Source organism: Echinops telfairi, unplaced genomic scaffold (genome assembly GCF_000313985.2).
Source record: "Echinops telfairi isolate 266 unplaced genomic scaffold, ASM31398v2 ScPeMD7_1;HRSCAF=3_0, whole genome shotgun sequence".
NCBI classification, from domain to species: domain Eukaryota; kingdom Metazoa; phylum Chordata; class Mammalia; order Afrosoricida; family Tenrecidae; genus Echinops; species Echinops telfairi.
In genome coordinates, this window is record NW_022103896.1 from 38,886,610 (window position 1) to 38,908,696 (window position 22,087).

Sequence of the window (22,087 nt, forward strand, 5' to 3'; positions counted from 1 at the left end):
ATGAGGGCAATGAATGTACAAATGTGCTTTACACAATTGATGTATGTATGGATTGTGATAAGAGTTGTATGAGCCTCCAATAAAATGATTTAAAATTTAAAAAAATATATATATATAGCTTTAAAAAAGAAAAAGAAAACTTGTGAGTATGATTCTTAGATAATAGATGAGTAATCTGTGAATATTCATAACCTGGAAGCTTTTTCCCCATGATATTAAGTTGTTTTAAGCAGTATATTATAAAGTAGGTTTGTGTTTTAAAAGTAACTTTTTCTGCCAGAAAAGTTTGTCCTGTTATCCGTGTGCCTTTGACAGAGAATGTATTTTGGTGTGTGACCTGCGTGACTACTCCTTCCAAAAGAAAATCTAATGCCACTTGTTTTCACCTGTAGAAACAGACGGTGAAGATGGAAAGGCACTCGGTCCAGAGCGGCCCCAGGAAGGAGGCGGACTCGCCCGCGGTAGATTTTAAATACTCCAGCTTCAGAGATTCGGGTCCCACGTCTTCACTTCAAGATAGTGGCTACAGCGAGTTATTAAAATCGTGCCGACTTGACAATGCAGACAAGGAAGTTTGGGGAGAGAAAGAAGAAGGCCCAACACTAATCCACGAGCAGCCTGAAGCTCCGAGGCTGACCTTGACACACCCTTGGGAGTCGCCCGCTCCAACCAAGCGGCGTGTCTCCCGGGGACAGGACATGGAGAAAAGTCCCGAACTTTGTGAAACCCCAAAAATCGGTGGAGAAAAGCGTTTGCTGCGCAGAAGGTTGACTTTATCGTTCGCTCTCCTGGAAGGGGACTTGGAGCCACGGAACAGTACCCTGGACAGTTGCGTTAGCCACAGCGTGGGAAAGAACATTGCAAGCCGCGCGGCAGGGCTCCCCAGGCAGGAACGCGTTGGCGCTCTAGTTAGCAGCTCTCTCTCAGCCGAGGAAACGACTCGCAGCTCTGAGAAGTTGAGACGCAGCTTTTCCCAGCAGAAGACGTCCACCATCGACGACTGCAAAGGCGACTGCGGCCTCTTTGAAGTGGACTGCATATCGCCGATCCCCGGCAGCAGCTTTCAAGACTCCATCACCGGGGACTTCAGCGACAGCAGCTTAAGCGGTCACGACGAGAATGCCTACCCCGAACTTCTGGGGGCCTCCGGGAGGGCGACCCCGAGTGGGCCAGACGAAGACCTATTTGTGACTCCGGTCGGTCAGCTCGCCGCCCACATGCAATTCCATGCCAGGAAAAGACTGCCTCCGGCCACACACGTGCGAGGCAAAGCGTCCACCCCCGAAGACAGCGGTTTTAATTCCCTGAGCTTGGAGAAATCCGAAGATTCCCTCTCTGACCCGGAGGGCTCCTTCCAAGAGCTGCTTCAGAAACACCAGGGACCTCTCACGGCGGCCGGGGACACCAGAAGAAAGTCCCGGCGTCTGGCGAGGTCGAGAAGACTGTCCACCCTCCGGGAGCAAGGCTCCCCGTCGGAGCTGGAAGAGCAGCAGCCCTCACCCCCTGCTTCCCAGCCCAGGCCGGCGGCCGCTCCTGCCAGCTCCCAGAGCCCTCCGGGCCGCGCCACCCCTGGGAGCGAGGGCCTGGTTTTAAGCTTTAAGGATCTGTCCAACACCCCGGCTCTGCAGCTGGTCCACGAGCTCATCTTGAGCAGCAAAAGGAAGCGTTTCCAGCAAAGCGGGGTGCGCGGAGTCCTGGAAGAAAGGGCTGCAGGGAAACTGGCTGTGCTGCAGTGCGTGCTCGCAGGACTGATCGGCAAGAAAATGGGTGTAGAAAAGCTGGACATCTTGACCGAACTAAAATACAGAAACCTAAAGCATATTCTTGCTGTGGTTTTAGATGCCTTGACCGCAGAAAGCCTCTGCAGGTAAGAAATCAGAGATGTGTGTCTAAAGTAAAACTCCCTTTTCTCTCTTTTTTAAAGCTGCATAGTGTTTCCAGGAAGTAGAAGGCTGTTGCTTCCGATCCTTAGCTGCCCTCGCATTTCTCCAAGGCAGTGTAGGTGAACCAGAGCTTGCTGACAGTGCCTCCATAAGATGGTTGGCCCAGGGGATGGTACCAATGGCGAGGCTGGCGCAGGACGGGCAGTAGTTTGTTTCCTTGTCCAAAGCGACGCGATGACTTAGCACCGACTCGAGGGCGGCACCGGACAGCAACGGCCTTCAAAAGTCAGCTTCAGACGCAACACTGGTGTCTTTTCCAGAACAGTTCAACAATCAAACGATTATCATCACTCGGAAAGGGAGTTCGCAAAAATTGAACCTTAAGTTTCTGTGATGGCAAGCCTTATTCCAAAGACTTTGCTCAAGGACTTCTCTAAGTGCGCACGTGCTGTTGTCAGATGGCAGAATCATGCTGTCATATTAAATCATGACACTTCATAAATGTTGCAAAGCATTATGGCACTGGAGGATGACAGCCGACCGCGGAGACTGCCGAGTTAGGGTGCCCCAGCCCTAAAATCCAAGAACAAGGATTTGTTTCCAGTCTAGGGCTTGGCCTTTTGAAAGATGACAGGGATATGAATTATTTCATTGCTAGCACAGCAGTGGAGTTCATAATTTGGGGAACTTCACGAAATCGGAAACTGAAAAATTTGCTGTGCAAAAACATGTCAGCCTATTGTCTTGTAAAGAGAAACCCCAAAGGCTCAAGTAGAAAAAAAATGTTTTGAGAATGATGAGGGCAACAAAGGTACAAATGTGCTTGACACAATGGATGCATGGATGGATTGTGATAAGAGTTGTACAAGCCCCCGATAAAATGATTAAAAAAAAAAAAGAGAAACCAAGAAGCCCTGGTGGTGTAGTGGACTAGGAGTTGGGCTACTAATGCAAGGTCAGCAGTTTGAACCCACTAGTCACCCCGAGGTTGCAGGATGAGACTTTCTACTCTCATAGAGGTATAGCCTGATAAACCCACAGGGTGAGTTTTCTCCTCTCTGACCTGTAGGGTCTCTCTGAGTTGGTGGCAGCGTTTGACCTCTGACAATGAGGAGTATTCGTGGTGGGAACCAGGGTTGCAAGGACTAAAGCTAGACTATGTTCACATGGTTGCAGGACTATCAGAAGACAAGACCCTTGGGAGTGCTGTGACCAGAAAGGGGTGACACTACCTGCAAAGTGATGATTGGGGACAAGCGTGCAGCAAAGTTGTTATTGTTGGGTGCCATTGAGTTGGCTCTGACCCGTAGCAGCCGTGTGCACAACAGAACAAAGTACTGCCCAGCCTGTGCCCAAGTTAGGGACCCTCTTTCTTGATAGATAAATGGCAAGTGCTTGGTTCATAAAAACCCAAACCAAACTCACTGCCATCCAGCCGATGCCGACTCATAACGACCCCATGGGACAGGTAGAACTACCCCTGAGAGTTTCTGAGACTGGAACTCTACAGGCACAGAAAGCCCTGTCTCTCTCCCTCAGAATGGCTGGTGGTTTCAAACTATTAGACCTTACCATTAGGAGCCCAACTCCCAACCACTATGCCACCAGGGTTCCATGGTTCACAGTCCTTGCTGTGTGTATGGCCACAGCTGCTGTTGCTAAAACTTCCCTTCCCCTCCATACAATCATTGTGCACTATGGAGAAAATTGTAGAATTTCACAGCTCTACGTCTTCTGAGGTGATCTAATCCCATCCCATAGTTTGCAGATGGGGAAACAGGCCCAGAGAAGCAACCTGCCCAGAGTCCCCCGAGACAGGCATAGGTGAAGCTCTACAGTTAAGCCCTCTTCTTTGTAGGAGTCGACTTGGGGGCAGGAGTTTGGTTTGGTTGTTGCTATTTATAACCTAGCATTTCCCCGTGAACGCTTACAAGGTGTAAGGTCTTTCAGAGGAGACTTGCTGGGGAGTATGTGTGGTGTACCCCAAGCAAGATAATCAACAGATCAGTGCATGTGTCTCTCTGTGCTTCCTCAAATGTCAGGCAGTGGAGGAGGTAGCGAAATGTTACCTTTGTATGCTGGAGTCCTTAGCGACAGACCCAAGGTTCTACCAGCAACTCATAGCGATCCTATCGGACCATGTTGGACTGCTCTATGGGGTTTCTGAGGCTGCGCATCTTCACAGGAGTAGACAGTCTCATCTTTCTCCCATGAAGTGGCTGGTGGGTTTGACCCGCCAACCTTGTGGGTAGGAGCCCAGTGCTCAACCCATGGCACCACCAGGGGTCCTTAGAGATCAGTTAAAAGAAAAAGCTCCGGTGACACTTTTGTGCACTCACTTGTATGAGCAGTTGATATTCATTCATATTCCAATGATTGTTTTCCCTGCTCACCCCTCAAACTTGTAATTGTACTGTGCATGTATGTATGTCAGCAGTACATATTTTTGGTAAAGTTAAATATGATAGTTGAAATTCCAAGACAAATTCACTGTCATTGAGTCTATTGCAATTCATAGGGACCCTGTGGGACAGAGTAGAACTGCGCCTGGAGGTTTTCTGAGACTGTGCTGTAACTTTACGGGCAGAGAAAGCTGGATCTTTTCCCAAGGAGCAGCTAGTGGTGTCAAATGCTGACCTTGAGGTTTGCAGCCCACCGCGTTACTGCTACTTGAAATTAGCTGTGGGAAATACCCAGTTGTAGCGTTCATCTCTTCCTCCTCTGTAGCTGACCGTCTCGCCTGTTCTCCTTCTGTTTAATTATTAGGCACATCTATTGATTGAAGATATTACAGGCAATGACAACTGAAATGAATATGGTAGCTGGAAGAATTGTAGTCTCAAGTCAGCCACTTGCTGGGGTCCCCACAAAAAGTAGCCTTTCCCCAACTTCCTCCTGGTTTGTTATGTGAGAGTAACAAAAAGACAAGATTAACAGATGGGGTAGTTGAAGTATCACTTTTTCTTTTAGAATTGATCAGTGTTGTTTGTAAATAAGTAATCACTGGCTATATTATGTTTTTTTCTTTAGCTGCTTCAGTCTTATAAATCTGGGCTTATAAAATAGAAGATTTGTGGTGCTACCCATAATATTTAACATGTGACACAATACTTTGAACTACATCATCAAAATGATAGAGATGTAAAGAATACAACAGGAGAAATCAATCCACCTTTTTGTGCTACAAGAGATCATCATTTGCCAGCATATTATGTTCCAAATTGTAAAACTTAGTGCCTCATTTGAAGTTAATTTTTCTTAAACAGTCAGTCTCCCTTGTCCACCTACTGGTTTTATAGGACACCTTTTCCCCCCCATTCCCAAACAGACTACATTTCCCAGACTCCCTTGAAGCTAGGGGTGGTCATCCGACTAAATGCTAGCCCTTGAAGTGGAGTGTGCCCTCAGTAGCAGAGCAGGCAGCTCTCCCCTCCTCTCTAGAACGTGAGCAGGATCATTGAACCTCGAGCCACGCTGTTGGTTGATGAGGTGGAAGCCCCAAGCTGAGGATATTGGAACAAGCAGGTGGAGGGAGCCCCTTCCCCAATTACCAGCTCTCCTCTGGAGACCCCACATTCCTGGGAGAGAAATGCATGAGGTGTAGGTCAGTCACTGTCTGGGGTGACATTCTTTCAGTCCAGTCCAATCCTGGGGGTACAGAGATCGACATTATAATGCACGCACGGAGATACACGGAAAGGGAGCGATGGAAGCTCTAGTATGTTGTGCACGCCCAAGGAGAGAGTATTGAACACCCCTGAGTGTATGCCTCCTCAACTTACTCTCTCTTAGCAAACTGTTTTCCTTAGCCATTTATAAGGTAGGGACCTATCAACATAATGCTTGCATATTTTTACTATTTTAATAGGGTTATTTTATATGATGAATCAAAAGACAAAAAAATATTGGCCAAGTCATACTTTACATTTAGGTTTAAGTGTCCTCTCCGAAATCTTTAAAACAAGCTTCTCTGATTAATAACCAAACACAAAACATGCTAATCTTGTAGGACGTCTATAAGGACTGGTCTTTCTTTGTTCTAGCGTTTGGAGAGTAAGCAGAAATTGGCGTGAAATTGTTATCCAAGATAAAAAAGCAAATCGGAGGAGAAAAATTCATATCACACAATTGAAAACAGATTCTGAGGTACTGTGTATAATCCTTTTTCCTAAATTGGTTTTATATAAAAACTTAATCCAATATTGTCAAACAATTTACTTTTCCTGTTATCTTTTAAACGTTTCCCAATTACTCATAAACGCTTTACTTTCCCAAAATTCTGTTTCCACCCAGTCCATCCGTGGGATAGATGACCTGGCAGGGTTTTTTGGGGGTGGGGGTGTGTGTGAGGAGGCATATCTGCTGGTAAGTGCATGTGCTGTTAGCATTTGAATTATGAACAAGGTGGCTCCTTTTCATAATTAGATATCTTTACAACACTCTGTTCTAGTCTTTTGAGCGAGGTTCTCAGGTGCCAGTCACTGTGCTAGTTGCTGAGATTACAGTGGCAAACATTTTTGCCAGGTGTCTTGGAGCTCATGGAATTGTGGGTGAGAAGATGCTGGGGTGCCTAGGGTTCTATAGGAACATTTGAAAGGAGCGTTCCACGGAGACTTGGAATTGCGAGATGGCTGCTGAGAAAAAACTCAATCTAAGCTGAGACCTGATGGATGTGTTAGGGGAGAGCCAGCTGAAGAGGGCGAGTAGTGTGTTTCAGAAGGGGGCGTAGCATCCGAGCATAGGATGCAGGAGGTGAGCGCACGCATGGCAGACGGTACTTATGAAGCATCATCAACTTGTGCTCCCTCAGAGATGATTTGAAGTTACACAGGCCAGGGACTTTTTGCACCTGTTTGTTTTAAACTCTCAGCCCCCTATACTTGCCCCTTAGAAGGAAGGAACACGTCATTGGTTGTGTTGGCAACTTCTGATTAGTCTAGATGGAATGGTGTATCCTGACCTACTGGCCACCGCTTTTTCTTTTTATTAATTTCTTAAAGGACCGTACTTTGTTTCTTGAACTTAAAAATTAAAAAACATTTTTTTTCTTTTAGTAGAAGTATGAAGGGGTTTTAAAAAGTTTATGGGGAAGTTCCATTATCTTTTCATTCCATGATTCCACAAACTTTTCAAAGCCACCCCCCTACATGGCTTCAAAAGTTTAATTGATCATGGGTGAAACCCATCACTCTCCTCTCGCACCCCATCCCTTCCTGCTCTCGAGCCTTGCTTCCTTAGAAGGCAGTTACTTGACTCCAGTTGTTTCGGTGGGCACAGTCTGCCAGATTTATAGAGCACGTTCCCACTGCGGCTTTGGGGATTGTGTTTTCTGTAGGAGGAGTCGGTTAGTTCTCTAGCCCAGCACTGCACCATCTACCTACCACCACTCTGAATCCCCTTGCTCGTGTCTTAGGAATGCACTTGTGCACCATGCCGCGCTGAACCAGAATTTGGTGCTGGCGTTTAGATGGTGTTGAGGTCAAGGTGATGGTTTTTCACAGCTGTAACATCTGCATTAGGATGACACTTCCTCATATAACTGGGTTTGTTTTATTTTGTTTTGTCTCCCCCCACCCCTCCAAGTTGGTAATCGCCCAGTTTTCTTTCTTTCTCTTTGTTTAGTGTTTCTTTATACAGATCCCCGACTCAACCCTTATTTTCCACCAGAACTGAAAATCTCCTCTGTGTAAGTTCACCCGACTCGAGTATTCTGCCAGTTTCTTCTTTTCCTCAAAGACAGCCCTCCTGGTGCCCTCTGCCCTCCTGTTCTGAAACGGACTGATGGGTTTATACTGAGCTATTCTCAGGTCTCACTAATCAAAGCAGAAACATGACAAAGCCACAGTTGTTCGCTGGTTCCCCTCATCCATGCATAGTGTCACTGAAAGTGCCTATGCATGGAAACTAGAAGGCACGGATCAGGTACGTGCAATAGGATTTCGTTTGTCTCTGTCTGCACTGGGGCAATGAGAACGGGTTCATTAGTGTTGGAAGACCACACCCTCACCATAGGATTTCTTAGTTTGCTATGTTTCACTTAGAAAGCCATATATATACATATGTGTGTGAATATATATATATACACACACATATACATACACACATTCATGGAAGTAGCTGCACTTTCATATTTCATTATTTTCTGGTCCTGTGATGATAACTGTTTGGAAAAACAGTTGGCACCCATGTGAGCATGAGCTCTTGTTGACTGCTTAGCCCCTCCTGATCAGAAATCGGTGTGCATGTTTTTAAGCCAGACAAGGACAGGAATTAGACTGGTCTATTTACCTGGCCCAAAGCAGATGTTCTGGAAATAGCCACTAGAGGATCAGATGCGTCTTCTGTGGCTAACATTGGCACCTTCTCTCTGTTTTCTTTGCTTCTCCCATTGCTGCAGCACGATCAGGAGTGGACAGCCAGTGTCCAATTTGCCTTCAGTGTGCCGTTGGGTCACGTGCTGAGACCTGGGCTGGACAGTTTTTCATAAGCATGCCATTTTAGAGAATACACCGAGCCTTGCATGAGCTCACTGGGTTCAACTGTACTAGTTCTAAATTTTGAAAACCATTATTTATCCATTACACATACGTAGGTTTTTTGTTTTTAACTATTTATCACATGCTTTTGGGGGGACAGCTAACCTCTTCCAACTGCAATTCCTCATGTCTGAGCCCTCTCACAGTTAGGAGTCAAATGTGGTCAAGGGAAACTATTAAGGGGGAAGGAAACACAATCAATTAGGCACATGAGGAAATTTCATCTGTAGTACATTCTACTTTGGTAACTAAGAATGCCAGTTTGTTGGGAAAAAATTACCATTCATTTCAATCCTTAACAAAGTAGAAGGCTTCTAAAAATGGCTCATTGAAAGTATTTCTTGACCCAATATTTGGAGAATGAGAGATCCTAGTCCTAATGAGAGAGATTGGTTTTCTCCTTTTAAGATATCAAAACTGTTTAAAAGTCAACTGTAAAAATGAATCAGTACCAGGTATTTGCATAAACCAGCCAGAGAAACAGGGATTTATGGTCAAACCAGGCCCATTGTTTTTCTGATGCGTAAGAAGCCTTCAAAGAATTCCATGATATCCCATAGCAAACTTGAAAAGGATTTGCATCATTTAAAACCTTCACTTAAAACAGGAGTTAACGAACAAGTTTGTGGGTCACATCTAGTCCCTTGCTTGTCTTCTAAAACAAAGTTGGATTGTAACAGCAGACCCGGTCTTTCATTGACCTGTGAGGGCAGCATCGAACCCGGTGCCCATGTGGCCCACAAAGCCTGAAGTATTTACTATCTGGCCCTTTTCGCATAACAGCTCAATCCAGAGCCGAAATTAAATGGGAAAATGACCAAGACCAACCACACAAACTCAGAGCTAGCGTTTATTTTTATTTACCTATATACTCGAGTATAAGTCGACCCCAATATCAGCTGAGGCACCTAATTTAACCACAAAACTGCGTTAGAAATGTGCTAAAAAACTCGGCTTATCCAAGAGTATATATGGTATGCATTTTTTTTAACACTTCTTTAACTTTGAAATGTTAGTTGAGAAATTTTTTTTCCTAAGAGGTAAATGGTTAGGGAGAAAATTGTAGGGGGTTTAAGACCACATCTAGACATCTAAATCCACATGCATCAGAAAGCTACCCCGCAACTGCTTTTGCATGGACTCCCTTGTTCTTTTCCCACAGGGGGCTATACTCAGTGTTGAGGATGCTGCCACTCGGCGCCACCTTTTAAACCGCTCAGCCCTGAGATCTGTGCAGGCACAGGCCAGGACACCAGGCGCTCAGCTAGAACAAGCCCCAGCCTTGTCTCCCTGGGGGCAGGTTTTGACACCAGTAGCAAGCGCTTCTCTTGCTCCCCAAAGCAGCAAGCAGGAAGAATACTTGAAGGTGAGTAACTGCGCTTGCGCTATCAAAACGTAAGGCTGTGCAGAGTTTGAACCGGCAAGCTGCCCTCTCCCGAGCCACAAAGACTGAGGACATATGCTTTTCCTGCAGGTCGCCCAGACGCTATTTATTGATGAGGCCTTGAAACCGTGCCCCAGGTGCCTGTCCCCCGCGAAGGTCCAGCCATATAAGAAAAGGGGAGTGTGCAGCCGCCCCGCCTGTGGTTTCGACTTTTGCGTGTTGTGTCTGTGTGCTTACCACGGGTCCGAAGAGTGTCGGGGAGGGGCCGTCAAGCCACGGAGCAGAAAGGACACTCTTCCGGGAAGTGCCCAGAGCAAGCGGAACTTAAAACGCCTCTAGAGATACTTTAAACGCAGAGCCGCCCCTCCCCTTCAGCAATGTTTGATTGGTCTGCCTTAAAATTATGACTATTTTGAAAGCATGCAAATCTTCCAATTAATGACCGGTGATGATGATGTGTTTCCTATTTTGTGCATGTGTGTATATATTATGTATATATAATGATATTTTATGCCAGTGTGTGTATCTTTGCCCTAAAGTGATGAGCTTGAGGATGGTTTTATTTGACTGTCATTTTTACCCATTTTAGTAACTTGATGTTTTTAAATAAAGACTTTTCCATGATGTCATACCTGTGTATTTTATTGTTTCTTACAATATCTTAAATCTTTGCATTCCACCACTATGGTGAAGTGTTTCTCAGTCTTCTTTGTTAAGTAGTTTTCCAAATAATATTTATACATTTGAACTTGCGACTGCCAGTATAAGATGACCCAATGCAAATGAAATATAAATAAAATGCAGTTTTTAGACATTCTATTGAATTTCCACTATAATTTCAACCTATCTCTTAATTTCACAAGTGCATATTTGGGTAGGTTGCTGTAAAGCAAAATGTATTTAATGTTGATGATTAAGAAGGTATAAAAGTAAAGGATGGGAAACGTGGTTATTCGTACTAGAAGTTGAAGGTCATCAACGCCTATCTATACGTAGTATGTTTCACATAAACCACAAAGTTTAGAAGTTTCATCTGCTTAGTGGTAGCCTGGGCTGTAACAATAGGATGAAGCAAAAAGGATTGTGAGGTGTGACTTGTCAGAACTAGCTCGATGACACCGCAAAAGAAAAGATAGTTTTTGTTTTTTTTTAATAAGAAAATTTACTGAAGCTATATATGGGGTGCCTCTTGCCAAAAATGATTGGAAGTTACCTGTTTCATTTATGGAAGCGCAGCAAGAAAACGGTAAGTTATATTGCTAATAAAACCAGGGGGAAATTTGAAGATTGCTTAATCATTTTTTGTTTGTCTCTAAGTAAGTGACATGTACATATTTCTGTGTACACACTATCCACACAGATTTAAACTGTAGCTCACCTGGTACATTATTTCAATAAAACAATGTGACAATATGGATTTACTTTGAAAGAATCTGCCTGCAATTATAATTTGTCCCATTAACTATCAAACATTGAAATATTCAATATCAAACAATCAAATATTCAATTCATTAGCTATCAAACATTGAAATATTCAATATCAAACAATCAAATATTCAATTGATATTCAATCCTGGTTCCACCAAGGATCTTTGGAGGTTAAATATAAATAGGAGTAAAATACTAACTGTATTTAATAAAACTTCATAATCCTAAGCTTTACATCACACTTTTCTGATTTATGTGATCCTACACAATGTTCTGAGTGATTTTAATTTATGGAGACAACTTCCACATCAGGATAAACTTATTAACGTGGTTCGTGTAAGTCTTAACTTTTTCCCTTCAAAGTGTTTGTTTTTAAGAAACTCACTCCCAGTCTTGACTCTTTAAAGGGCAGATAGAGTGACACAGTGGCTGTACGGGTGGGCTTAAGCACAGGCATTATCATGAGGGTGGCGCCGGACCCAGGCAGTGTCCTTTTCTGTTGTATGTGTAGGGTGGCTGTGAGTTGGCACCAACTCAACCACACCTAAGAACAACATTGACCCTTGAGCAACAAAGGCATGTGTGAGTATCCATGTGTGATGTGTGCTGTGAGCACTTCTCTCCAGTGTACAGACGAACCGCTCCCATGGAGATGATTTGCATCCCACAGTGTTTTAAGGGGATTCTGTCAGCACTTGGGCTCTTACCAGGGTGGAGAAAAGAAACCGGGAATAAGTGGGTGGGGTACCGTTCAAGGGTCTCCCGTGCTTGTCATTGGCCTAGTTCCATGGCTTAGATGAAACCTATCTTCATCTCTGGGACATGATTGCTTTGCTTTTTTCTGTTCTTGAATTCTGCCGCTCCAATTCTGTGACCATTTTTAGAAAACGAGGTGCAATATTGTCTATTCCATATTATTTTAAATGCTCACAAGTATTTCCCCACTCTGCTTGAAATTGTCAATAGTGTGGTATAGGAATCAGGAAGTTTATTTGGGGAAGCCAACAAATGCTTTACCTTTGGTCATTTAGGATAAGTTCCCCTTGGTCTTCCTGGTCTCACCCCCCAACCCCCCTGACAACAATGGGCAGTCTCTTGGTTTCTCTCTGTTGACTTCTACTTGTCTCCAGTGAGGGTAGATGCTCCCTAGTTCAGAACTCCTCCTTTGGATAAATATTGGTAAGAAACTCGTGGCAAATCACATGAAAAGAAATAAGCTTACCAGCTCTCTGATCATTTTATACTAGCATTTCTTCTTTTTTTTTAATTAAAAAAAATCATTTTATTAGGGCTCATACAACTCTTATCACAATCCATACATACATCAATTGTGTAAAGCGCATTTGTACATTCATTGCCTTCATCATTCTCAAAACATTTCCTCTCCACTTAAACCCCCCGGCATTAGGTCCTCATTTTCCCCCTCCCTCCCCGCTCCCCCCTCCCTCATGAGCCCTCGATAGTTTATAAATTGGTATTTTGTCATATCTTGCCCTGTCCGACGTCTCCCTTCACCCACTTTTCGGTTGCCCGTCCCCAGGGAGGAGGTCACATATAATCGGTTCCCTCTTTCCTACCCACTCTCCCTGTATACTAGCATTTCTATGGACACAGATATGGATCTCTTAGTTTATGCTGTGCAAAGGCTTAGTAAAATCTAAGTTTCTCTATGATCTATGCTTAATGAATGGCACAAAACAAATTAGCCACGATAAATATGATACAAAAAAAGCGTTCTGATATTCTTCAGTTTGTATTAGGGGTTTAAGTTCTTCCTCTTAAAAGCATGATAAGCATATATGGTAAATACTCAAAATGGTTTCACAGTTGAAAATGTTCATCATTGTGTAAAAGCTCAAACCAAACTCACTACCATTCGGACTACAAGTCCATTCGGACTCTTACAGACCCTGATGGCACTTGTGGGCTAGGAATTAGGCTGCTAACTGCAAGGTCAGGAGTTCAAAACCACCAACCTCTTTGAGGGAGAAAGAGGAGGCTTTCAAAACTCCTTTAAAAATTCAGTCTTGGAAACCCAGATGGGGGCAGTTCTGCTCTGCCTTTTTGGATTGATTTAGGGTCCTATGGGGTGTGCCTTAGAGGCGAGGATGGCAAGACTTTGTCTCACGTGCTTTGGATAGACGTGCTCTTGGGAGAGGCTAGTTCCTGCAGGGGGACATCATGCATCGTGCTTGGTAGCGTGGAGGGGTAGTGAGGGAGAGGAAGAGCCTCGACAAGATGGATTGACACAAGGCTGCAAGGATGGGCTGAGCAGTACGATAACTGTGAGGATGGTGCAGGACTGGGCAGCACCTGACAACGGTGACGAGTCCCTGTGGGTGGAGGAGGGTGAAATGCTCAAAGGTGACACTAAACGTTCCACAAGAGGGCACCAAAGACTCATTTATGGTGCTTTCAGCTGCACTTCAATCATAGTAAATTAGGCTTTTAGTTATTCATTTTATGTATTTTTTTAAAAATAACCTTCTTGGGGGCTCGTGCAACTTAAAAAAAAATCATTTTATTGGGGCCTCGTACAACTCTTTTCATCATCCATCCATCCATCCATGGTGCCAAGCACATTTGTACATTTGTTGCCATCACCCTACTCCAGGCATTTGCTTTCTGCTTTTCCCTCCCTCTTTCACCCTCCCTCCCGAACCCTTGATAATTTATGTTATTATTTTTTTAATTTGGCTTTTATGTACTTGACATTCATGTGCTGTCCCATAGCCAAGCAGGGTCAGTGTTCCCTGACTTACTTTTAAAAGTGTGTCGAGATTGAATTTTGGTAATAATTATGACTCAGTTGGTAATGAAAATCTCTGCGCTGGCTGGCCATCTGCAGGTTACCAAGGAGATCCATCCCTAAGTGGGTCTTTCAGCAGCCCTTGTAGGTGAGTCGGCACAGGTGCAAACAGTTCTTGTTTTTCCTTCCCAAAGGAGATCAAGGAAAGGCTCTAAGTCTTCCCTGTCATTTAAAAGCTGCCCCAGAGGAAGCATTTGGTGCTGGGCAGGGCTGGTTGAGTCAGTTCAAAGTCAGAAATTTACATACCATCAAAGGGCCAGTAGTTCTCTTACTACCAGTTGCCCTGGTTCTGATTGGCAATTGTGTGCTACCGGTGTTTCCCTCTGACTTACTCCCCTTCCGAAAGGTAGTGCCTGGTTCAGACCTCATCACAGCTTGCCTAGATTACTGTAATTGCCTCCCAACAGGTCGCTGTGCTGCTAGTTTCTCATTGAATCTGTCCTGTGTGTCCATTGCCAAGTTACTAAAATGTGGCTCCAATCACATTACTTCCTACGAAGGAAAAATGTGGCCAAGTTTAGCATCTCAGAAATGTGGTCCTAACTTTCCTGCAATCTTCCCCCATTCATTCCACTCCAGCCTGGTGCCGGCCAAACGAGGCTCCTTGCTGATTTTGAAATTTCCCCAGATGCTTTCTCCCATTTCCCCTCTTTTGCCATATCAAATCCCTTGATAATCCAACTAATTTAGTTTCTTTCCATGAGTCATTTTCAGAGCTCGCTGACAAAATGGAATTTTACCTTTTAGAAACCTAGACTTTGTTTATAGCTTTCTTGTGGTTTTCTGCCATGTCTTGCCTGAGTTAAATTCTTTACATCTCTCCAACCACTAGTAAGTTCCTTCAACGGGCAGGAGCTTTTCTTACCTGTGTTTTCTTTCTTTTTCTTTAGCCTGGTGCCTTGTGCACAGAAGATGAGGCAACTAGCATTCATTGAGTCATTGAATTAAGATCAGAGTCATTGAATTAATAATGATATGATGGATTCTATCCAAACCTCTATTCCCCCTTCCCCCCCATACATCAGGTCACTTCAAATAGTTAGAGTTGACATGAAGACTCCGCATAATATAAATGTATAAACCGAGCTGAGCAGTCCAGAGGAACATGTGTAGGTACTCTGGGTAAGGGCCCTGGTGATGTAGGGATTAAAAGGCTTGGCTGCCAACTCAAATAGGAGGGTTCGGACCTTCCAGCCACTCCGTGGGGGTAGGGTGTAGCAGCTTGCATTCATAAAGATTGACACTGGGTCTGTACCACTCTGCCCTGTAGGAGGGTCACTGTGAGTCGGCATTGACATCAATGTGTTAGTTACTTTATTTAGCAGTGGTTTCTGCTATAGTTTATTATGTAAGTGTGGGAAGCTGGTTCAGGATATCAATAAGCTCCCCTTTAGAAGGCTATACTAGATGTGAACCCAATCTAGATCGGAAACAGTGTGTATGAGGGAGACTAGGAAGGTGGTGTTTATCATTTATAACCAAGTATACATTTTAAAATATTGATAAGGTGAATTAATGAGAATTAATCTCTTTGAGTGTGTATAAAATAGGTGTTTGGGGGTAAGAGATTTTGGCCCTTAGAGGTGAAATTTGCAACACATTGTAGTTAAATGGTATATCTTCATATGCAGAGTATTAGTGATATATTTACATTTTTATTTGGATGGCAAAGATACTTAAATTAAAAAACCTCTTTATTGTGAGTTGATCTACAGATAAATTTTCCTTTCAATAATACATACACCTTTGTTTCATGTCATTGATTGCCAGCCCCACAATGGAGCATCATTATTTACATTTTCATGTGTTGTTATTCAAAAGAGAATGTGTCCAAGACATAGAATTTTTATTGAAAGTGCACCTCCTTAAATACTGCTACAGATAGAATTTGCACTCATTGTCAAGTTACTTGGGGAATGCCGTTGTCTTGTTTGCTGAGTAGTGTTGGGAACATCTGACTGAAGTGTCATTATCGCAAGGACAGAGGCCAGGTTTCTTATCCCCTTTTAGTGGCCTCTGCTCTAATCACACAGAGGCTCAGGCAGTGTTGACCCAGCAGGGCTTTGGAATCCCGGGGCAGTGACTCTAATCTGAAGCATTTACTGATCTTTATTGTTGGTGGGCAATTTTTAATCTGGCCAGGCAGTGAACTCTGTGGTTTACAGCTGGTATCTCACGATCTTTAGAGCAGCCCTATGAAGCTGGGACCCTTATTATCTGCATGTTTTCATGTAAGCCTTAGAGGGACTTAAAAATGTGTTTGTTCTGGAATCTGTAGATTCTGACTCATGGCGACCCCGCCTGTTACAGAGCAGCATGTTCCATGGGGTGTTCTTGACTGTGAACTTGACAGAAACAGATCACCTGCTATCTTCCACTGTCTATAGGGGAGGTTTGAGCTGCTAACCTTTAGGTTAGTAATTGAAAGCTCCATTCTTGGTGCCACGCTGGGACTTTAAACCTGTTGCCATTGAATGTTACCTGACTTAATGGCAGATATTAGTAGGGCCACTTAAGGTTTTGAGCCTCTCCTCTAGGTTTTTGTAATGTTTGCAAGAGAGAATTCCGGTATCCCTTCAGGACCAGTGGTGAGAGTGGCAATACTGGGAAGGTGGAAGGAGGGTGGGGTGGAAAGGGGGAACCGATTACAAGGATCTACATATAACCTCCTCCCTGGGGGATGGACAACAGAAAAGTGGAAGAAAGAAAAAGGACAACACAAGAAAAGACAACATAATAATTTATAAATTATCAAGGTTTCATGAGGAAGCGGGGAGTGGGGAGGGAGGGGGGAAATGAGCTGATGCCAGGGGCTTAAGTGGAGAGCAACTGTTTTGAGAATGATGAGGGCAATGAATGTACAAATGTGCTTTACACAATTGATGTATGTGTGGATTGTGATGAGTTGTATGTGCCCCTAATAAAATGATTAAAAAAGAAAGAATTCCAGCGAGGGACATCATTCAGACCAGAGTCAGAGAAAAGGCTTGAACTGAATGAGTGAATTGACAGCGGTGGGATAATGATAATGACGGGTGTGGAACAGGAAAGGGCCCTGGTCAGGTTTCTAGCCTGCTAACAGCCTTCCACCATTGGCTGCTTTCCTGGTGGGTCTTCTGTGATTTCTGTAGTGTACCTCCCCTTTCCAGGTAATGCGCAGCCCGGCACCCCAGACATCCCGTGTTCTTGTAACCAGATCCCCACAAACCAACGGTCAATTCAGCCATCAGAGGAGTATAAACATCCTGTCTGCCTCACCCCACCCCGTTCCCCAAACACCCCTTCCCGGCCTCCCGCTCTCCCATGGATAAGGAAATGAGTCTTCTCTGCCCATCACCTTTCTGTTTGCTAGGGAAGCGCCTCCAACCTCCCCTTTGTGTTAGGGTTCTTTCCATTGTCATTCTTCCTCTGCCCGGTCCTGTTTGGCTATCACAACCCAAGGGTTTCAGAGTCCAACTGCATGCCACGGGCTTTTCATTAGTGGAAACATTGTGGAGGTCGGTGACCAGGACTTTTTCCTTATGGCTAATAACTGAGAGCAAATGGTTGATAAGACCTAGCTGGATTTATTTATTTTTTATTTTAACACTTTGATTGACATAAATTCCCGTATCATACAGTTCATATTAAAGAGTTGTGCAATCATCACCACAATCAATTTTAGAACATTTTCTCGGTTCTAAAACACAGTAGTTATTCGTCATTCCTGCACGTGTACTTGTTATGATGCATGCCCCATTTCCCCCACTTTCTCTGTCATAACCCGCAAACCAATAATCCAGTAGCTGTCTCTATAGATTTACCTATCCCGGATTTCATATACAGAAAAGCATACAAACAAAACAAACCGCAGCCATAACAAAATAAAACATACAAAAACCCCAGTTGAAAAGATAGCAGAAAATAATAAAAACTAGAACAAATTTAAAATGGATCAAAGGGGAGAACAAATGAAAGTGTTAAATTTTTTAACCTAACTACATGTGAATTTCCAGTACACTGTCTTATAGCAAGGCTATTCACATCCCTGGTCAATGGTCAGAGGGGACTCAAGGGAGGCCTAATGGCAGTGGGGACTGTGCAAATGGATTTAGGGCTTTCACTGTCATGGGTAGGCTTTTGCAAACTGCTCAGAATTTAAGCTCTCATACCATCCCCTCCTCTGACCTTGGATTTAATTATTGTCAATCCTTGGATCACACAAGTTGGTGTGCTTCTTCTGTGTGGGTTAGCTGTCACCTCACTTAGATGGTTTCTTGTTTTAAGACAAGCCTTTAAGACACTAGGCACAATTTCTTTCTGACGGCCAGGCACCACACCAGAACAGTGGCTGTGTGACTCAATTATTTCAGTCTTACTCTCCCGGCCTGCTCATCTTGGCCTAGATAGGTTTCCCCACCCAAGCAATACAGCTTTGGTCCTTCTAGGCTCTGCTTTACCGGACAAGTATTTTGCTGTTGGTTTGGATTCAGGTAAAAAGATCAGAAACTCAAGCAATTTGGTTTTGTTCTTTTTTTACCTGTTGACTATTGATACCTGCGTAGATTAGAGATTAGAATATAAGACATCTTTTATTTTGGCCATTCTAAGGGTCTTTCCATGGTAAAGTGGTGGGGCGATCCAAAAGTGGAATACCTTCGACAAGATGGAGTAGAACAGGGGCTGCATCGATGGGCTCATATCGAAGAAAAATTGTGAGGACAGAATGGGGCCGTGTTGTGTTCGACACAGGGTTGCTATGAGTCAGAACAGGCTTAACATCGATAATCGTCTTTCCTCACTTTTAATCAAACAATACTTATTTTGTTATTAAATATGGTTTATTTATTTAACACTTTGGTCATTTAATGAATCATGCTAGGCTTTGTTCTAAGCTCTGGGCCTACCAGAGAATAAAAAAAAAAATTTGAAAAAAAAAATCCCTTAGAGTTTAAATTCCTTAAAAAAAAAAAGACAAGGAAGACAATTAATAGGAGGAGGAGGAAGAGAAAAGGAAACCATGAACATTTGTACTGGTAAAAATGGTAACACCCTAGAGCAATACTACAGTTTTTAAAAGTTGAACAAGGGAAGGGTTAAAAATTGAATTATCTCATCAGCTTGTGCAAGAAAGAAAGTAATGTAATGGAATATATTGACAATTAGACTAAATCTAAACCATCAGGTCCAGATGGTAGTTATCTTGGATAAGTTAAGAAATTGCCTAATGAATGTATTAAACTAATTATGTTCCTTCTTCAAAAAATTATGAACTGTTAAGTTAGGAAAGGGAAAAAATGTTTTCCAGTTAAATGTGATACGGATGTGTGCATAGCTGTTATCCAATATAGATAAAATCTCTGATTTTTACAAAGGAAAGATGACTATCAGAAAGAGGATGGAAATGAATAATATATACATTTCATAACCTGTGTTGATCTCCCAGCCTCACCTGCAGTTGCTTTAGGGCGGGGGTGGGTGCAGTGGGGGGGGGGCATGCCTCATTGGATGGTTATGTAGTCATGCCGCTCTAGTGCAGGGCACTCTATTGCACTGTCTTGTCATTCCGATGCATTGATGTGCAAAAATGAAAACTCTACTCTAAACTCAAAACCACCAAGGCCATTCTAACTCACAGTGACCCTATGGAACAGGGTAGAATGACCACAGTCGGTTCCTGGGGAGCAGAAAGGTAAGTGTGAACGTATAGCCTTGCGGTTAGCAGCCCAACAGCATGGATCCCATCACACCAGCAAACCAAAAAACCACCAAACTCACTGCCTTCAACTTGACTCTGAAACTATAGGACAGGGTAGAACTGCCCTCTGGGGGTTTCTGAGACTGTAATTCTTTACAGAAAATAAAAGACAACCCAGATGAGAACAAATATACCCTTTATTTGGAGATTGCTATAGGAAGGGACTTGGCTGCCATCACTCCCTGAGGTAGGTAGTTTATTGTGCCAACCTGGCCGATAAACACATGTGGGATTAATTGAAGGGCGGAGAGATAAATGACTCGGCGAGCCTTGTCTTTTGCTCTTTGCTCATCGGACCAGTGTGCGGCTGCCTTGCTTGTTCTGTGCCTCAATTTGCAAGCTACACTACTTCTGGGACACCTAACCCATGGACTGTATCGCTGTAGTTTGAGGTTCCTTGAAGACCTGCTTCGCCACACAATTGGAATTTACATTTCTTGAGCTGGGGACTGTCACACCCTGTCATCTGGCTGACTGTTGGTGACCTGCCTTGCAGTTTGCTGCCTGTGACCAGATAGCCTGAATTGCTCTACAGAGGACTACCTGGTGGCCCTCAAGACTTGAAGGACTGCCAGTGTCTCACAACTGTCTCACGGGAGTGAGTTGCACTGAGCCATTTTTACTGTTTTATAATTTAATTAACTATTTATTTCTTATGTTATATATCTATCTATATAAGTATATATAAAATTATTAACAATATGGTTTTGTCTCTCTAGAGAACCTTGTCTAACACACTCCCATTAAGCAGAGAGTCAAAGGCAGCAGGGGAGAGGGAAAGCCTCAGAGTTGAAATGGGGAAGCCAGGGTTGGAGGTGGGAGAACTAGAAGCGGAGCATCAGATGTGATTGGTTAGGGGATAGAAGTGCATTTCTCTGGCTGGTCCTGAGCTAGAAGGGGGCAAACATTAGGGAAGCTGGTGTTCACTGACCTCGACTGCTCTGGACCCATGGCTGCAGAGGTTGTGGTTTGGCTTCCAGGGTTGGATGGTGCAGGGACTGTGAGTTGATTTCTATTTCATATGGCCATTGCCCATTTTATATATTCAGTCTCCCAGCCATATAAAATATGCCCCCAATATCCCGTTACCATCAGAAGTTAAAACAACGATAGTTCATGTGAATTTCAGCATGCGGTGCTATTTCTGTTGACACTCAGAAAGGTTCAGAACGAGGCATCAATTGAACCCACGATTGATCCCAAGGAAACGCGCAGATCCCAAGGAAGGACTGGTTATGTTTCTTTGGATCATGAAGCCATTCGTTCATTCATTCATTCATTCATTCATTCAATTCTGACTCATAGTGACCCTATTGGACAGGGCAGAAGTGCCCCTGTGGTTTTCAAGGCTGTAACTTTTTCTGGGAATAGAAAATCTCATCTTTCTCCCTCAGAGAGACTGGTGGTTTTGAACTGCTGATTTTATGGTTAGCAGGCCAACACTATACCACCGGGACTCCTTATTAAACAGGTAGGATGTCTGAAAACAAGGAGATGGACACATATTTACATACTAACCAACCTCTCCAGTAGTACTTGGGAGAAACAAAAATAAATCCTTCTAGTTTCTCAAACTGACCAGGCTCTGAAGAATAATTTTAATGCACATGAAGTATTTTTAAAAAAAGTTTTAATGACACATAATCTGCCTATCGTACAATTAAATAGTTCAATCCTACCGAGAAGAGTGGTACAATAATAATCACAATAAACCTGAGAACATTTTCTTATTTCTTGTACTCATTATTATTATTAGCTCCCCATTCCCCCCCCCAACTTCCCCTACCATATCCCCAAGAAATCATTAATCCAGTTACTGCCTCTATAGACTTATTTAGCTTGGATTTCATATACAGAAACACACACACACACACACAAAGTAACAACAAAATAAAAGAGAAAAACCTCAATAGACAAAGTAGAAAATATTAAACACCAGACAGCTTTAAAATGGGTCAAAAGGGAGATCAAATGATAAGATGCTAACTTTTTGCCATTCCATGAAGCACACCTTCCCGACACAATCACTGAAGACAAATGTGTGCATAAGCAAATGTGGTGAAGAAAGCTGATGGTGCCAGGCTATCAAAAGATATATTGTCTGCGGTCTTAAAGGCTTGCAGATAAACAAGCGGCCATCTAGCTCAGAAGCATCAAAGCCCACATGGAAGAAGCACAGCAGCCTGTGACCACGAGGTGTAGAAGGGACCAAGTATCAGACATCAAAGAACAAAAAATCACATCAGTGGGTGCCCATCTTCCCGATATGATCACTGAAGACAAACTTGTGAATAAGCAAATGTGGTGAAG

The 22,087-nt window shown here is 43.5% G+C and overlaps 2 protein-coding genes across 2 annotated transcripts in view; both read left to right on the top strand.

Annotated features, from left to right (window-relative positions):
* FBXO43 (F-box protein 43) overlaps window positions 1-10,262 on the top strand; it is a 14,456-nt gene extending 4,194 nt beyond the window's left edge. Inside the window, exons 2-5 of the mRNA XM_013007594.3 lie at window positions 393-1,867; window positions 5,927-6,029; window positions 9,582-9,785; window positions 9,894-10,262. Of these exons, the coding sequence (XP_012863048.2) occupies window positions 393-1,867; window positions 5,927-6,029; window positions 9,582-9,785; window positions 9,894-10,142 (2,031 nt within the window). The 3' untranslated portion in view covers window positions 10,143-10,262. The remainder of the gene's footprint in view (window positions 1-392; window positions 1,868-5,926; window positions 6,030-9,581; window positions 9,786-9,893) is intronic.
* A 739-nt stretch (window positions 10,263-11,001) lies between these two features.
* Window positions 11,002-22,087, top strand: part of LOC123521363 (regulator of G-protein signaling 22-like) — a 69,198-nt gene continuing 58,112 nt past the window's right edge. The window contains exon 1 of the mRNA XM_045287238.1: window positions 11,002-11,049. Within this exon, the coding sequence (XP_045143173.1) occupies window positions 11,002-11,049 (48 nt within the window). The remainder of the gene's footprint in view (window positions 11,050-22,087) is intronic.